Source organism: Puma concolor, chromosome B3 (genome assembly GCF_028749965.1).
Source record: "Puma concolor isolate L17-30 chromosome B3, mPumCon1.1.hap2, whole genome shotgun sequence".
In the NCBI taxonomy this organism is placed as follows: Eukaryota; Metazoa; Chordata; class Mammalia; order Carnivora; family Felidae; genus Puma; species Puma concolor.
The window spans coordinates 35,547,439-35,565,999 of NC_141672.1; the positions used below are offsets into that span (position 1 = coordinate 35,547,439).

At 31.0% G+C, this 18,561-nt stretch overlaps 1 protein-coding gene across 18 annotated transcripts in view; it reads right to left on the reverse strand.

Annotated features, from left to right (window-relative positions):
- The window catches only part of GPHN (gephyrin), a 635,492-nt gene that overhangs the window by 196,131 nt on the left and 420,800 nt on the right, over positions 1–18,561 (reverse strand). For 9 of the 18 annotated variants that reach the window (XM_086709482.1, XM_086709484.1, XM_086709476.1 and 6 more), the window contains 2 exons: positions 3,830–3,886; positions 1,527–1,598 (listed from right to left, as the gene is read on the reverse strand). The exons of 5 other annotated variants lie outside the window; for them this stretch is intronic. In XM_086709482.1, the coding sequence (XP_086565608.1) occupies positions 1,527–1,598; positions 3,830–3,886 (129 nt within the window). The remainder of the gene's footprint in view (positions 1–1,526; positions 1,599–3,829; positions 3,887–18,561) is intronic. 4 more of the 18 variants (XM_086709488.1, XM_086709481.1, XM_086709492.1 and 1 more) reach the window with 1 other exon arrangement.

The following is an 18,561-nucleotide window of genomic DNA, read 5'->3' on the forward strand; positions in this document are numbered from 1 at the left end:
ATTTAACCCTAATCTAACACTAACTCCCTTCTATACAGGTCTTAGCAAGTCTCAACTATCTAGTCTTGGTTTGACTGAAAAAGAAAATCACTTCTCATGATTGGTTACAAAGAGTATGACACTAAATACATTAATTAATTAATCAGAATTTTTTTTAGGGCTTTCTAGAAGAATATCTAGGTATGTTCAGACTGATTTAATCATAAAATCTTTTTTTTTTAAGACAGTGGAATAAATTCTGGGAGTGATTATGGATGATCTTTCAACTTCTAAGAATATGGATAGAAAAGAACGACTGACTCACAAGAAAGTAGAAAAATGAGATACTTGCATTAATTGCTACATCAACTTAATTTAGCAATCAGAATTTAACAATTAGTATTAATAAAAACAAGTTTGAGGTTTAGTAATCAGAAATTTAATATAGAGATATACTTAACTATGTATAGTATATAATTAAAAACAAGCTGAGATATCAGAGAATTATAATATCACTATTGTTGTTTATTCTATTCTATAAAAGAAAACTATTATAGCAATATGGATTAAAAGTATGACAATAATCTTGGGAGAAGTGGATCCAGGCCAGGCTAGGATTGATAGAAACTTCTTAAAAAGCACTAGGAATGGGATGTCAGAGTTAAATTGAGCCAGAAATTACTTACTGCACTAATTTAGCTTTTCTTCTGCCATATTTTACATCATAAACCATTTTAGAGATTTTATTTCCATTTTTTTTTTTGAAAAGATATATTTAGGAGAAGGACCAAGCATTCTGAGTCTGAACTATGGGTCACAAAAAAATACTACTGTTAGTATTATCTATCTGATACATGTATAATATTGAGTAGCTATAAGGTATTGTTCTCCTTCAGAGTGCTGTCTTGGGTATAATAGCCTTTATCTCAAGTATTTGTAAGATGTTACATGACAGTGAAGATATTTACTGCTTAATTTTTTTTATTTTTAAACAAAAAAATTTTATCATAGCTATTCCCAAAGAGTCCGAGTTAAGAGAAGCCTATTAATTCAGAAGAAAATGTGTCTACTTGCTAGATTACCTATGATGATATTCTAACATTGATCATTTTCCTTGATAGCTGAAATTGAATTATTAAGGATCTAGCACTTGGATCCAGCCAATAATTTATAATCCTGCTGACATATCCCACAAGGGGCAGAACACAGTCAATGGAAAAGCTCCAAATGAAGTCTCATAAAAAGTCTCAGAAAATTATACAATTGTATAAGAAACAAATTTTGAAAAGAATTTTTATTTTGCATTGGAGCCAAAATGTTATTAAATCAACTTCAGTGTTAGTGTGACTTGCGTGTCCTCTACCCTGCCAATTTAATCTTTATTTCATAAACGTGAGCATGAAGCTGCAGCTAGAAAAGGAAGAGAGAGATAGGGAGAAAAGAGACAGAAAGTAAAAAAGATGGAGATGAGAGGACAAACCAATCAGATTTGGAATTACCAGTCAGCAGAAGTTTAGGAAAAAAAAAATCACCGAGTGAAATCGTACATTTACTCTGAGAGAGTATCCTTTCACATTGCCTTCTAGGTGATCTCTGAGCTCCTCCAGCTTTCGATGGAGCTACATGTAAACATCAGAAAATGAATTGAAAAAGCAACTTGTTCTCTTTTCAGTTTTCCTTTTTCCTTTTAAAAATAAGATCACAGCATTATACATTTCTCACTGCCTTTGGCAAACATTTCAAAACATTAAAGATCTTTGTATAACAGAAGAATACATGTTCAATAACCTGTGACTAGGAAGCCAACGTTTTATTTTAATTACAGCATCTTTTCTCCCCAAAGTGTTAGAGTAAATAAATAAATACTATAACTATCCTTATAATTCCTTAGAGATTCACTTTAAAATTTTCTATTTGGTAGAAATGTGGAATAAAAATACTTAAAAATTATGAAATTTGTCTTTCTTTCCCAAACACATTTTTTGATTTAGGGCTGAATGAATACATATTAAAGTAAATTGATTGAACCCTAACATGTATCTTTTTTCTTATACATATATATGTGTATATACATAATCATACTGTACATACACTTAAAAATAATAAGCACACAATTATAACTTGAAGTTCTATACAGCCAAAAGCTGAATTTAGAGGTAATTAAACACACACACACTTGCACACACAATCCAATTTATAGCAGATGGTGCTGCACTTACAGATGCCATTTTATCTTTATTTCACTATCAATAATTTCTAAAAAGTTATGTCACACTGTACCTTTTCGCTTGAATCTGACTCATAATCCATTAGGCTAAACAACAGTGGACTTATCTTCCCTTAAAGACAAAGGTAAAATATGATACCTCACAAGAGACAGTGAGGAATGCTACTGACATATCATTGGGATGCATAAACTTGTATTTTTTTTACTGAATAATTTTAACCTTCCTTGATTTTGAAACAGGCATATAATCAACACTTCCCATCCCCTCTCGTTATCCTTAGTGAAAAAAACATAAAAAAACCCAACCAACCAAACAAAAAACCCCCCACAACAAATCACTACCCAGTATACAGCAGCGTCAGAAACAGAGAAGATGGCTTGTCTGGAATAAAGGACACAAACATACAGACACACCTTCATCCATGTGCACTCATGTGTGTGCACACACACAAATAAATAAACGACAACAAAAAAAGTAAAATTAAGAAGGCAGAAGAGGCAAGGAGAAGAAGGAGTGCAGAAATTAGTGCTTCATAAATTGTTAAATGAAAATGAAGGGGAGGTGTATAAAATTTTGAATTGACTTAATATTAGGCCTTAAGGTAGTTAATTGAATTTTGAGACATCCCAATGCAGTGAACTGTCTGTCATTTTGATTAACAGTTACTAATGCTGTTAGGACAAATGGGACTGAGAGATACAAGTAGTGGTTAATTTGGGGGGAAATTCCTCTGCACATTTTTAAAATTCAGCAAATTTTCTACCTTGCATTTATGGTGGCAGCATTAAAAGTGATCAATGACTATGTCTTTGTTTCTAAAGGGTGATAACTGGCTTACCTTTTCATTGTGATTGAATGTTAGAGTATCGAGTGCCCAAGATATATTGACCAAATAGATATTTAAAAACTAGCAAATGGGACCATCAGATCAGAAATCTTTAAGCTGTGTATTAGCAGATTACATACACAAATGGGCAAACATTTGGATATATATTAGTTTTCGCTGATTGTTATATAAATTTTTTAATTGAAAAAAAAAAACAAATGGGATTAAAAGTGTTTAAATACTATTAGCTATACATGAGCCCATTACACCAGCATCATATAAAATTCCTTTTCTAATTCTTAAGATTCATTATATATAACAAATGTTACTATCTCATAATAGTTATTTTTCTGGTATGAACTACAAATGGTAATGACACTAAAATAAAATTTAGTTACTTTTTATAAAAAAAAGCAAAAAGGGGAGATAATATTCTGAAAATAAATATTAGTTCTCTGTGTAAGAGGAACTTAACACATAGTCAGTGACATCAATCAGAGGAACGGTTTACTCTAGAACCCCAAATTATAGGCACCTGTAATGAGACAGTTGCCCTTTCTCTTGTTTGTGGTGCCATTCAAAGCTAGTTATTTGGCAGCTTGCCTTCAGCTGGTTGCTCTATGTGCAGCTGAAACAAACAAAAAAAAAATGACCCAACAGCCAATAAAAATATTAAAATAAAAAAATGGGATGGTGAAAAATGGAAAAAGCCCCCTTCCTCCCACCACCCTCCAAAAAGGAAGAAGTGTAGGCTATAGACGAAATCTTGCCAAAAAAATGTTAGAAACATATTTACTTTGAGGGATCCAACTCTACTAGCAACTCCTTTGCTTTCATCCGGCCGTCTAATTTGCTACAATGAGGGAAGATGGGTAAAAAAGACAGAATAAAGAAAAAGTGAACTTAAAAAATTTTCTACACATTAGTAATACATGCAAAACATCAATCGACTCTTTGAGGTACCTCTTAGGATGCCAAGGAGTTAACTAACCCAGAGGCTATATGACATGCTCTGCAAATAGGCTGGTTACTAGAATTCAGTCTTTATTATAGCACTATTCCTGAGATTAGGAAACGGGCACTTACTTTTGGTTATCTTGGGGACTTCTGATGTAGCAGTTTCTGGAGTAGTGTTACATTTGCATTTGGTTTACGAAAAACAAAAAATTACAAATATACCTATGTAGAGAACTTTGTCTCTTTAAGGATTATAGTGTTTATTCCATTATAATATCAGAAACATCAATGGAATGACTAGAAACATGAGTGTTCCCTAACTGGAAAGATCAGTTCCAACAAGCACCATTCTTGGTAGGTGACAGAGTGACGCTCCTCTGCTTGCTGACCCAAGTGCTGAGGTTGTTCAGCTGTAACTGAGATTCCCAATTAAACAATTGTGCTGCCCAACCAGAAAATTTTAATGCCAGACCAATGTTAAATACATCCGCTCCCCCAAAACTGTCTGTTATTTCAGTTAAATTTTCCTCTTGGGTAAGATAGAAAAAACTAAAACTGCCATTTTAAAAACTGGTTTCACTTTAAATGAGAAAAGGAAGATTCTCAACACAAAGTGTTTCATTTGATGAGGTACAAATTAGAATTTTTTTTTTTTGCTTTTTTATAGATCTGTAACAAGAACTAATATTTGGTTAGAGAGGAAGATAAACAAAAAAAGTAGAGATGAAGGGTGAGGAAGCTTCAGACCAAGTGTTTTTACACTATGGGTTCCTATGCGTGCAGAATGATGGTCTCCATTCAGACCAGCATAGGTCAAGTTAGCTATGCTGGCTAGATGCTCGTGTGTGTGTGTGTGTGTGTGTGTGTGTGTGTGTGTGTGTGTGTGTGTGTGTGTGTGTGTGTGTGTGTTTGTTTTTTTGTTTTGGGAGATGGTAGAGGAAGCATCGATGTGATGCCAGGTTCCAAGTGTTAAAGTCCTCAGGAAAAATAAGACACCTGACCATGCTACAAAATTCTATTTCCTGGAGTCAGGCTGTAGATTATCTTATCCCTTTTAGGACACCACTGATAGCATATGGAGCCTGCTTAGGAATAATACTGAGAAAATGGAATTTTCATTTTGAAAAAAAGCATCATGGTACATAAGAATTATATCAACTTTTGGTTTTACTTGATATAGTTTTTACTAATGCTTCAGCATTAACTAAACATTATACACAAAAGATAATCACCAATGCTCATTCTTCTTGGTCAAACAGAATTCTCAAAATTAGAAACAATGGATACTAATTAGAATGGCAACACTGTAAGAGAGGGCTTCTGAATAGGCAGGGTACTTATAATATCTAGTCCTTCTCTTGTGCTATTTTCTTTGGTCTTAGAGAATATCTTTATACCAAAAGCTGTTTCCCATTTTAAGTGGAGACTCACAATATCTTGATTATAAACTAGGTAATTTCCTATAAAAATATAAATTCTAATGCCCTATGCTGCTTTCTGAAAACTTTTAGAAGCTATGAAGACTTTCAGAATTGTTACCCGGTAACAAGTGAATACCATTTTCTATACAGTGTTTTATTTCTAGAAGGCTTAAAATTACATCAATTCCGGCAACATGAAGTATCTTCTTCATGGTTATTTGTTAATAACAAATCTAGGAACAATACCCACAGTTCCTCAGTTCCTGACTTCTAGTTTAAGGTTGTATTCCCTTTATAGGCGTGGAAATAAAAGGGCTGGAAAAAAATTGATGTTTATAAGAAGATGTATATGTATATATATGCCTCTGCCTGACTTGTGTGTATCTGTGTCTCCATTGATGGAAGAAATTTTATGTTACTGTATTTATTTATGGAAGAAATTTTTCCTCAACCATTTCAGTTCCAAATGCAAGTGCAATTACCAAAACTTAATGAGTTATAAGAAAGGATAGCCACCCGTGAACTCTAAATGTAAAAAATAGACTATAATACCAATTTAAACAAAGATTTTTGGGAGTAGACAGCTCAACTGTCAATGCTTGACATCAATTTTCTGTATATAAGTCTGACTGTAAATTTAGACTATCACAAGAGGAAGACTTCAGAAAACCAATGTGGTTATTATCAAAGCCAGAGTGGTTGTAATTCAAGTGTCATGTGATTATTTTTGTGGCTCCTGAAACAGCTATAATAGCTAATACTGAAAAACTTCAGAAAGAATTTTGAAAAGTATGTCTCATAAACTAAAATTTGAGAACTAGAGAAAAGTCACATCAATAGATCTTAAAGTTTAATACTCTCACTTATTCTAGTCAACCCTTGATCATCAATTGATGGAGTAGTATAAATAAAAGAAATTCATAGCTAATCCAAATGCCTGACTGTCATTTTTCTTTGATAATAATTTAAAAGTAATCACAAAAGATTATCATTTGGATGAAATAAATTACTTTAGTCTTCACGATAATTGTAAGAGCCTCACATTATTAGCTAATTTTACGTATATTTTCCTACGAGCCTAAACATTTTGCATCAGTAGTAACTAAGAGGAGTAAACTGCAAATATTTATATTACATAGAGGATCACTGCAACATACATGAAGTTTCACAATTGGATGGAAAGAATTGTGGGGATTATGATTGGTTGATATTATTAGTGTATATATATTAAAAATTAAAAAGTAGTAAAACAAAAAATGTTATCCCTAATAATTTTTCTACCCTGAAGAAAACCTTTTTATAAGCGTTTCACTGAGATTTCAAAAGATATAAATCAGAGGATCAAAAACATTTCAATTTTCTATTGAGCCTCTCAGCTAGAATATATTTAACAAAATATCTATTGAAAATAGTCTGAAAATATTGCAGTGTATCACCTCTTTTGCAACCTTCTGGGAATCTTTCTTCAGAGATTGATTACTGAGGAATCTATCTGCAAGGATCAATTACCAGGATGTGGCGTGTAAAAGCAGTGAAATGACTCTGCTATTTGTATTTACCTTTTTTTTATGAGCTTGAATTCTAGAAATATCATGCAACAGAAGAAACTGTCTGGATGCTAATACAATATGGGTTGTTGATTACCTTTGATTTAGTCCAATTCTCCAAACCTGAGTTCACTGTAAGATCATTTCCACTGTTAACAAGATAGAAAATTACCCCATCCCACCTTTACCTCTCTTGCCAACAATAAGTAGTTGTAAACGTTATATTTGTATTAAAGCAAATATGTAGATTTCGGCAAAGAAACCCAACTTTATATTAATTTTTAAAATAAAATATAAAACTTGAAAGACATTTTAGGCTTGTAAAAACCGTATTGTTATATGCCCGTATCCCTGGGTGTATGTATTCACACTTCTCTTTAGTTACTATAGATTTGTGAAAAAATTTGAGAAAAGATTTTATATTTTCTGGGTTTGAACTCCGATTTAGAGAGGTTAGGGGCTTTCTGACGACATATCAATTAAAAAAAGCTCAGCTACTCTTAAATTCTTTCTCAGGTCTTTTCATTAAACTTAGACTTTTATGGACTTAGACTTTTATGGACTTTTTATGGAATGCCTAATGTAGTTCTTCCCTCTTTTTCTCATGATATATTTTATATTGACTTGAATTAAAACTGCATAGATTAAACATATTTCCTTTTTTTTTTTTTGTCCTAGGAACTGAAATGCTGTATTTTTAGAATTACCTAATTTACGTTCAGAACTACCCCGAGAAACAAATATTTCTAACGCTACTTTATTTTGCTACTTTTTAAAGTATGGGTATCATTGAGAGGAAATAAAACTTCTGTCTTAGAAATTATCTTCTAACCAATACCACTCAATATATATTGGTACAGTTATAGATTGTTTCTGGTAGTTATGATTTGGAAATTTTTAAAAATGTTTTACTTTAGAGCTCAAAATTTAAACACACTCTTGTAAAGAAATATTTTTTTTTTTTAATTTTTTTTTTCAACGTTTATTCATTTTTGGGACAGAGAGAGACAGAGCATGAACGGGGGAGGGGCAGAGAGAGAGGGAGACACAGAATCGGAAACAGGCTCCAGGCTCTGAGCCATCAGCCCAAGCCCGACGTGGGGCTCAAACTCACGGACCGCGAGATCGTGACCTGGCTGAAGTCGGACGCTTAACCGACTGCGCCACCCAGGCGCCCCAAGAAATATTTTTTAGGATCTAGTTAATAGTTCAATTCACTGCATTTCAGCTCTGTTGTTTCATCATAAAACAATTTGGTTTCATATGTGATTTACTGTGGTAAAGTAAAAAAGAGGGAAGGAAGAAATGTAAGTAAGATAAGTTATAATTATGTGTCAAGGAAAAAGAAATACTTCAATGCATTTCTGGAGAAAAGCAATATGATTATAAATTAAACCAATAAAAGGCTGCAAAGGTTAATGAAGAAATGAGAAATCAAAAATCAGAATCTTGTTAGCAAGACACAGATCCACCAACCTCTTCCCTAAAAAAATTTTTATCCTTAGGAAATCCTTTATTTTCAAGGATCTGATTTCTTATGGTATATTAACATTTGAAATGATTTATTTATAGTTTATTATGGATTTAAATTTTGATCTTTAAGTTTCTATAATAGCTTTGATTCTAAAATAATCTATACAAAATTAGATTTTTAAGCAAGTTATTTCCTGCCAGAGCATAATGCAATTCATGTTTTTTTCCAAAATTTTTATCTCTCTGAAAGAAATTATAAAGCCATCAATGGTGTGGTATAAAAGAGTTATTACGCACTTCGAAATAAGTTTTAAATAGTACAGTGCCTGTTATTAGGAATTATTATTTGTATATGAAACAGAAAAAAATTTATTTTCAAACTTCTACTGAAATATGATACAATTTTCTACCCAGCAAGATTAAGAATAGAATGGCTTAGCCTAGATATAAAAATGCTCTGGTATAAACAAATAAATAGTTGGTTTTATGAATATTTTTTATAAATCTGAAACTAAGCAAGACATCTCTCTTATCACCAGATTTTATTTAAATAACCAAACAAACATTTTTACTTTTCTGGTTGAAAACAATATATATGTTATAAAATAACTTGCAATTCTGTCCCTGAGCAGTACTGTTTACTAATTTTTCTAGCCATATGTTTTTTTTGAGCATTTTCCTATGTCATTAGATATTCTAAAAGATATGATTTTTTAGGTTATATAAATAACTGAGACATGTATGTACTAAAAGTTATTTAATCATAGACATTAATGTTGGTTCTAAGTTTTCATGAATATGAATAATGTTATGATAAATAATTTTGTACATAAGTCTTTGATGGCTTCTTTGATAATTTCCACTGGATAAATTTCTGGTAACTATGATTGGTTATAATGTAAGAAAAAATTTAAGGCTATATATACGTGTGTGTGTGTGTGTGTGTGTGTGTGTGTGTATATGTCTATATATATATACACACACACACACACACACATATATATATATATATATATATATATATATATATGTATGTATATATAGTTGTTCACTTGAAGGTTACACAAATTTATATTCCTACTAGTGTGAATAGGAATACTATCTATCAACTCTTTATCTGATAGATTTCTTATAATTTTTTTTTTTCATTTTCAGCTCCACTATAAGGTCCTTGAGGGCAGGGTCAGTAAGTCTTTATACTGCTTTATACCATATTCCCAACACCTAGCATAATTTTGACATAATATCCACTAAAAATATTCATTGAATAATTTTCTGAATTAATGTATTGTTCCGTCGTTAATAAAAACCGAATGAGTAGGGAGAGCAGACAATCCTGAAGTTGTGGGTGAGAAAATACATGACCAGTTTTAGAATATGTATCTTTTTACAATAAAAAGATATAGAGACTATTTTAGTTTGGGATATGCTCTGTATTAAAGTCATAAGTGAGACATGTCAGTAATTTTGTTCAGCTGCTTTTTGCGCAAAACATGCCCTAAACCATTAAAAATCAATTTATAGAAATCAAAACTTTTAAATTAAACTGAATGGTTGGTGTTCTTAATTTCACTATTTCTTGTATTTCTACAGATTTTACTGTCCTATCTTCCTATAACTTGAATAGAACTCTAGTGGATACCAAAAGAAACCAATATTCCATTTAAAATAGATGAGCTTGATCTGAGTAAGAAAGATCTGAAATGAGGTTAGAACATTTTCAGTTGATAATCTCTAACTTTACATAGTAGCATGGAATGCAAAAGCTGGAATAAATAAATGTAAATTATATTAATTAGATATTAATATATTATCAAAGAGAAGGGTAAATAGAGTGATAATATTTACTCAGTACGGAAACTTAGTACAGAGGAATGGGATTATAGGCCTACAGATGATTTTAGAGAATACTTAATTTAATACCAGGATGTTACAGAAATAGAAACTGAAGTCTACTAATTCTCAAAAAGTTATAAAGTGGCAGACTAGGGTTGATAGCGCCTCATAGCTACAATACTTCTACATAGTCAATGTTGTTAATTTTTCAAACAGCTTTGGATCCATAATTTTTAAATGTCTGCCAGGAAATCAGTCAAATGCAAATGCTAAACTTGCTTCTTCCATAATATCATTAAACTGAATTTATGAATATGCAAAAGTAATCTCTTTTGGGTATCTATATAAATTATAGGAATCCAGACTTATGAATTCTGCATATACTTTTAAAGGTAGAATTAATACAAGTTGCTATGTTTAACTAAGAGAAAACTAAAATATTTAACTTGTAGAAAATTATTACACTATTTTTTTTTAACTGGGAAATAGTTAACACCTAATATATCCAAATAGTAGTTGGCAAAAAAACTGCTACATCCCTGAAACAGAACACCAAATAAGCAATAATATTGCAGAAGATAATTTTTAAAAATGTAAAGAAGTTCATGACATAGAAAGATGTTCATATTACTAAATGAATGGGATAGGTTAAAATATTATATAGTTTAATAGCTAACATTTAGTGTGAAACAGAATACCAACTTAGTAATAATATTGCAGAAGATAATTTTTAAAAAGTAAGAAGTTCATGACATAGAAAGATGTTCATATTACTAAATGAATGGGATAGGTTAAAATATTATATACTTTAATAATAACAGCTAAGGGTATAGAGGTAAAGAAACTTTCTGAAAGTCACACATCTAGTAAGTAATAAAGCTGACATTCCTCACCAGGCCTCTCAGACCCCAGAACCTGAGCTCTTAATCACGGCCTTCCCATTTTCTCCATTTATATAAAATATTTGAATTTATAGAAAAAAAGAACAGAATATATAGCAAAATTAGAAGTTGCTATTTACTAAGGGTAGTTATACAGGAATTCTTTTTTTCCCCTGTAAAATGAGCATATACATATTACTTTTTTTAAATAAAAAATATGCCACTTTAGACTACCTGAGCTATAAAACTGTTAACTCTGTAGCTAATAATTTCTGGTTAGTTGTATCTTTTCAGGCTAACTAATCAAAATTCATTTGCAAGTTCAGATTTCAGGATGGCAATTATACATTTCACAGTTAAGTTATACTGAACTTCAGTGATGAACATATTTTGTGAACATTCAATAATTAGGCAAGGATGGGATGAATTCCACTTTAAATTTCTATTACATATAAAGGCAGAGGAGACAATCAGATGAATGAAGAAATAGAAATCAACATCTAATCCTGGATACTTAGCAGAATGTCATAGAATAACTATTAAAAATAATTTATAAATTCAAAATTTATAGCTAAAATATACTGTTATCATCCAATTTCAGTTTTATCAAAATATGAAATACTTTACCATATTGGGTAGTACCTTTCTCATTAGAAAAGAATATAAGAGAACCATCCTTTATTTGGAGTCTCAAAAATCTGTTTTGCTATCAAATCAGAATAAAGAGCAAAACACACATGTTGTTATAAAGGACAAAGTAGGCAATAATGAATGAGAGTGGAAATTAGTTATGTCTATAGAAGCCAGGGATTTAATGCAAATAAATAAAACAGCTTGGTGGGTATAAAGAATACCAAGCTAGTATTTATATATGTCAGTATTAGCCCAGTAATGTTGATCTGATTTTTTAAGGAAAAGCTGAAAATTTGTATTTTTATTTAGAAATCTCATCAAGTTTAAATGTTCCAAGCTAATTTAAAAAAATGGGCCATCCTCAATTATATCCCTAATAAAATTATCTTCCAATAGCTATGCTATGACTTGAAAGAGGGCTCTCTATGTATTTATTAGGACAGGATATCCCGGGGATAAATCAGTTGCTACCAAATACAGAAATAGTATCACATTGGAAATGAACAGAATTAGCTGGAAATTACAACTGGGTTATGTGTCTTCAAAAGACTCTTAAAGTCTTCTCTCGTTTTCAGTTAGGTAGGAGGAACTCTGTTCCCTGTCCTAGAATTAATCTGGATCATAGAATCAGGGTGAATCATTTATAATACTTAAGCATGGTACTGGTGGTCATTTACATAAAGATTATAATCTCTGGACTGAGAATATCACCGTAACACTGTCTTCATGGAAAATGAGATTCAGCATACATAATTTTGACCTAGGATATATATTTTCAAGAAACGTAAGGCAGGTTACTTATTTTACTCTACTAGTCCTTTTAAATACAGTCCATGGACCCACAAAGGTCCTTGAGACCCTTTCAGGGTCTAAAAGGTCAAATTATTTTAACATTAATTTCCTTTTTCACTATATTGACATTTGCACTGATGGTACAAAAGCAATGGTGCGTTGGCACTTTAGTGCAAATCAAGGCAGTGGATCCAAACAGTATGAATAGTCATCGTATTATTCACTACCATGTACTAATAGTTAAAAAAAAAAAAAAAACAACCCAAACTGTTTCAAAAAAGAAGAGCTAGTTTCATTTAACACTGTCCTCAATAAAACAGTAAATACTAATTTAAAACTTGTCCCTTGAGTATGATAAAATGGAAAATATGCATAAAATACTTCCACTGCATACCAAAGGATGAACATTGTCTCAAGAAAAAGCACTTCTGCAATTGAGGGGCAAGCTGAACTAGCCAGGTTTTGCATAGAACACGGTTTTTACTTGAAGGAATGAAAGAATGACAGACAGACTATGATTATCCAGACTTAGATGTTTGGTAGACATTTTCTCAAAACTGAACGAAATGAGCCTGTCAATTCAAGGAAAACAAGACAGGATTTGTTGCTTTTTGCCAAGGATAACATTCTAGCTTTTAAATAAAATTAGAATTGTGGAAAACATATATCACCATGAGCTTGAGAGCTTCCAACGCTTCCAAAACTTTTTTTGAGAAGTCTGGCGATTATATCAATGAAGATAATTTTTTGTATAATATAATGAAATATGTCAACATTTGGAAGAACTTATATTTTCTAAGTAACCAATAAATACATTCCAAAACCATGTCCAAGTATAAGATTCATTCAAAGTTCAAGATGGCCCAACTGATTTTAATATAGCAGAGTATGGCAGAGTCCTCAACAGGGTTTTAGATTTCAGACTTCAACTAATTTTAATAAAGTATCAATTGTAAATTTTTGGTGTAGTGTCTACCAAAAGAAGATCTACAATTATGTGAAAATGCTCGCTTTTTTTTTCTGACTACATAAATGTGTGAAGCTGAATTTGTTTCTTCATATTTCAACCAAAACATATCACAACAGACTGAAGTACAGAAGCAGGTATAAGAATTCAGTTGTCTTCTCTTAAACCAGACATCAAAATATATTTGAAAAATGTAAAACAATGCCACGTTTTTCAATATTTTTTGTTTTGGAAAATATTTTTTCTTAACAAGGTTGTTTATGTTAACATATAAAGGCTTTATTATTATTTTGAAGCAAATAAATAAACATTTAAAAATTTCTCAGTTTTAATTTCTACAAGAGTAAGTATTGCTAGATATAACCCACATAAGCTATTTTGGGTCCTTAAAAATTTATAAGTATATAAAGAGTTCCTGAGACCATTAAATTTGAGAATTGCCAGATTTGACCATAATGTTGAGACAATGATTTGCTTAGTATTCCCCAGATAGGGCAATTAACTTTGTACAAAAGAAAACTTCTGATGTCACTAATTCTTTGCTTTCCAAACACTTTGGCACTTGTTGACTCTACATATAGAACCCATAAATTTCTATTTGTCATTAACAATTGAACAGATGTTGATATACCAATGTTGATGTAATTTCAGACAAAAGCAAAGAAATTTAGTATTTAAAGTAGTCTTACTGATTTTGTTTAGCTCTTCAAAATAGTAGAAAATAATCTGTGGGTTCCACTTAGTGTTTTTATCTTGGCTAGAATTTTCACAACTTCACAAGATTCTCCAGACTTGGGAGCCTCAGGTTTCGAACCAATGAACTAACCATATCACATAATCACGCTGGTGTTCACAAAGGAAAATAGTGACAATGTGGAATCATTTGTACAAACTAATATGACTAAGAAAAAATCTCAGAGGGAATATAGATACTAGACCTGATACTAGATCAATAATGCCATTTTTATATGTAAAGGAAATCACACTGCCTTTCAGACATACATACTGAAACTGTGAATGAAGAAAATCATTTATTCTGTATCCAGAAGAATCTAAATTCATTTGCTCAAAGGAAAATAATAGAAACCTATAGTGAAATCATAATTCTGCATTTTGTTTGAATAGAAGATTAGGCATTAGTGTATTAAATGAACACACCCTTAATATTAAGGTTATTTCAATACATATACTTTTTAGTCATTTCATAAACTTTAGTTTTAGATAGATAGTATTTATATTTTCTTCCTGAGAGGAAAAAATAAACTTGTTTCTTAGTCTGGGCACAAAATTCTATTCTAATCTCTAAGGTACAGGGGATATGTAACAATAGACTACACTTATTTTTTAAAGTCAAACTTCAGATGCTTAGGCAACAAAAAGATACTTAAATTGGTCTTTAAAAATTATTCCCTATTTTAACAACATCTACTGGGATGGTGAACTGATTGAAAGTTTGGATTTCTTCCCCCCTTTTTTGCTCTGGTCATTATTCTTTACCTCATGCTTCTTGATTTCAAACAGAGATGTTACTGACTTTTATAATGGAAAAATCGGTATTCATATAAATTGTGAGTCATGTTTACTTTACAAGAGAATTTTTCTGTTATAGAATTTTTCTTTTAGCAAACATTTTTTGGGAGACAACCACCATGTTAGAATTTAAGTCTTCTAAATATTGCCCACTACTATTGAAATAGAATCTACATACTATTTGACATTTTTGGCTAAGCCACTGTTTTACTTAGGGCAATGAAAGATTAAAATCTCGTTTGTTCTTACAAGATACTTCACAGTGTCATAAAGCAAGTGGAGTAAAAATCATTTGTCATTTCAGACAGATTTAATTAAAACAAAATAACTGATATAAAAGAGAAATAATTTTTTCCCCACATACAATAAAATATTATCTCATTTCAGCAAATAAATATTTGTTGGAAACAAAGCCATTTAATAAAGAATTGTTTAGAAAAGATAATACATGGTTATCTTTACTAGATTTTGTACTAAAAAGGAAATCCAAATGGTATATGGTATACCTTTTGGTATATACCAAAAGGTAAATCCAAATGGTATAGATCTTGTCTGGTATATTTTATAGATCTTGTCCTCAATACAGCTGATAATTAAAAAAAATAAAAGGATAATCTATGATATGATACGGTATTATAGTGTAGTAAACATATAAAATATGAACCTAAAATAATGTTTGATATTATAGTTGTTGGTCTAAAAGAAAACAGATGCACACATAAGTCCTTTAGCTTAAATACTGACCAGCTGATAAAAAGCTACAGACAGAAAGGTTGGAACTACTAGCTTTTAATCATAATTTGTTTATTTAGCTGTTTTATATTTTTACAAAGACTAGGTTAATTGCTTCTGATGGTTATTCCCAAAGTATTCTGTCCTCTGGTGATAAATCATAGCACTTATACTTTATTATAATTTGTAATTGCCTGTTTGTCTGTTTGTAATGGTAAGAACAATATCTAGTTGCTCACCACTGCTTCCCCAGAACCAGGAAAAGACTCATTTAATAAATTAATAAACCCTGTTGGGGAGGCAAAGATTACATTTACTCACAGATCCAAAGCTCAGAAAAGCTGAGCAACTTGCTTAAGGTAGTGTGGTTATTAAGCAGAGAAGCCAGCATTTGAATCTATATCTTCTACTATCAAGTGTTTTTTCTACTGCTGATCATTCAAGACTGTACTATATTTCTCATGTAAAGAAAATGTATTTGCACATATATTTTTGCACATGACAGACTGCATGTCTAACCTGAAACATAGAAGAGGGATTTCTATGAGGTTTAGTGAACACTATTAGGTACTAAATTATAAATATCAGCACCAAGATGCAGTAACAGTAACAGTAACAATGTCAAACTCACTAGTGTTCTAATTTTATGCTGGCTGTCATTCATGGGATGTCTCATATATATCTCAGATTGAAGACGTTCAAAACCAAATGTATTAATTCCTTTTACCTTCAAAATGTGTTTCTTCTCTTATTATTCCTTAATATAGTTAATAACATCATTTACCCACATCTCAAATGAGAAGACCGGCTTTCTGACTTTTCTGCCCTAAATATTCTATGCATTTTTAAAATAAACAATTCACCTAGTATTATGTGCTAAAACCTATGGCCTTGTAATTTGACTCAGTAGGCAAAGACAAAAAGTCATTATTTAAAATACATAGAACTAATAGCTGAAGTTGGATTTTGAAGTCACTGAATTAAGACTTTCATGTACTAAGGATGTTTTAGTCTGAGAGTTCCTGATTGGTGATAATTGGCTGGTGACAGCCACCTTTAAAATGGTCATTATTGTTGAATTTTGTTTTGTTTTTATATATCCTTTTTGTCCCTGGTGAAATGTTCTCCTTAGAGACGTCTTCTCTGGTAATCCTATTTAAGTAAGGTTTCCCTCCTATTATTTTCTATCAATGTAACTTTTCATTTCTGCTTAGCAAGAATTTCAATTTATAATTATTAAGTTACAGTAAAATTATGATTATCAGAATAATTTACATTTATCTTAATATTTATTTTAATATACATTAATTAAACTGTAAACTCCATGGGTGCAGTGACTATATGTCACTGATATAAAAGCAAATATAAGAATATTTAGTTTAGATTTTAATTAAACAGTCTTATAATTTGAGACTTTCAATAGATTAATTTGACTTTTTTATTTTTAGGACTTCACTTTAGTAAATTTGCAATGCCAAATTATTTTAAAATTGTATTTAATGTTCTCTTTGTAATTAGGATATAAAGTTTTAAAAAGGCTCAAGAACTACTATGTATAACTGAATTTAGCTTAAAATATGTATAAATGTTCATAGTATATTATTAAGGAAAAGAATACTGCATCTTGAACAGTTCTGCATTCCCAACATTTAGGTCTTAATATTTGACTAAACATTTATAGTGGACTTAAGTTTTAGCATTATTTTCTAGACTTCATAAATGAGTATAGCTTATGTAATTGAGATTTAATGCAAACAATAAATTATTTTGTTAAAAAATTTTGAAAGTCATGAATGAGATGCTTCTTTGCATCAATCTTAGAACTCCATGTTTTCATTCAGTGGAAGATGTAAGCTGACTGGCACCTGAATGGCATTAACATACATTTTATGTCTAGAATGTTCTTACATTTTGTCTTCATTAAAAATTTAGAACCATAATTTTTTTAAACTATAAATTAATATTGGTTGTATTTGACACAAGTCTAAAAACAATGATATACAACAGTAATAACACTGTGAGGACTTTGCTGAGAAGGTTGTACCATGGAATGTAAAAGCAACCGTACTACACATATGAAGAATGGCTTGAGATCACTTCTAGTTAAGTCCAGTTGCAACATTCTTAAAACTCAGGAAAAAGTTGGAATTGAGGAAGACAGCTATATAAGTGGTAAATCTGATGACAGAGAAAGCCACAGTTTGAAAAATTACCTGCATATCTCTTGAATAAATTTAGTGAAAATTTGATATTGAACACCATATCTTATCAATTAAGAAGGAATGTTACTGTTAATCTTTTGATGCCAATATTGGATCCATCATATTGAAATCTTGAAAGCACAAATGACTAACTTAACCAGGAAAGGGACATTCCGGAAGAAAGCAGTAATAGCCATAATTACGTCTGCTACTTAATTTATCATATACATGGAGATGTGAGGCAGCAAATAAATGTCTAATCCTTTTTTCCTCCAACACATGATTCAGTACTTGGGAAAAATTGTAAAAAAATAAATACTAAAAAACTTCCTCCCTCCCCCAAAGGTTGGCATTAAAACTTTCTTTCTAATCAATTTAGATTTGTTTCCAAATATTAGGCAGCAACATTCCAAGTTGAATATGTTTGAAAAAATTTGGCATGATACTAGAGCAGGGAGCTACCCTAGCTTGGACAAGTTAAAAAAAAAAAACCCTTTGGTGACATTATTTTGTTAATTTTGCTTTTTAAAGAAATGCATTCACCCTTTGCATAAACAA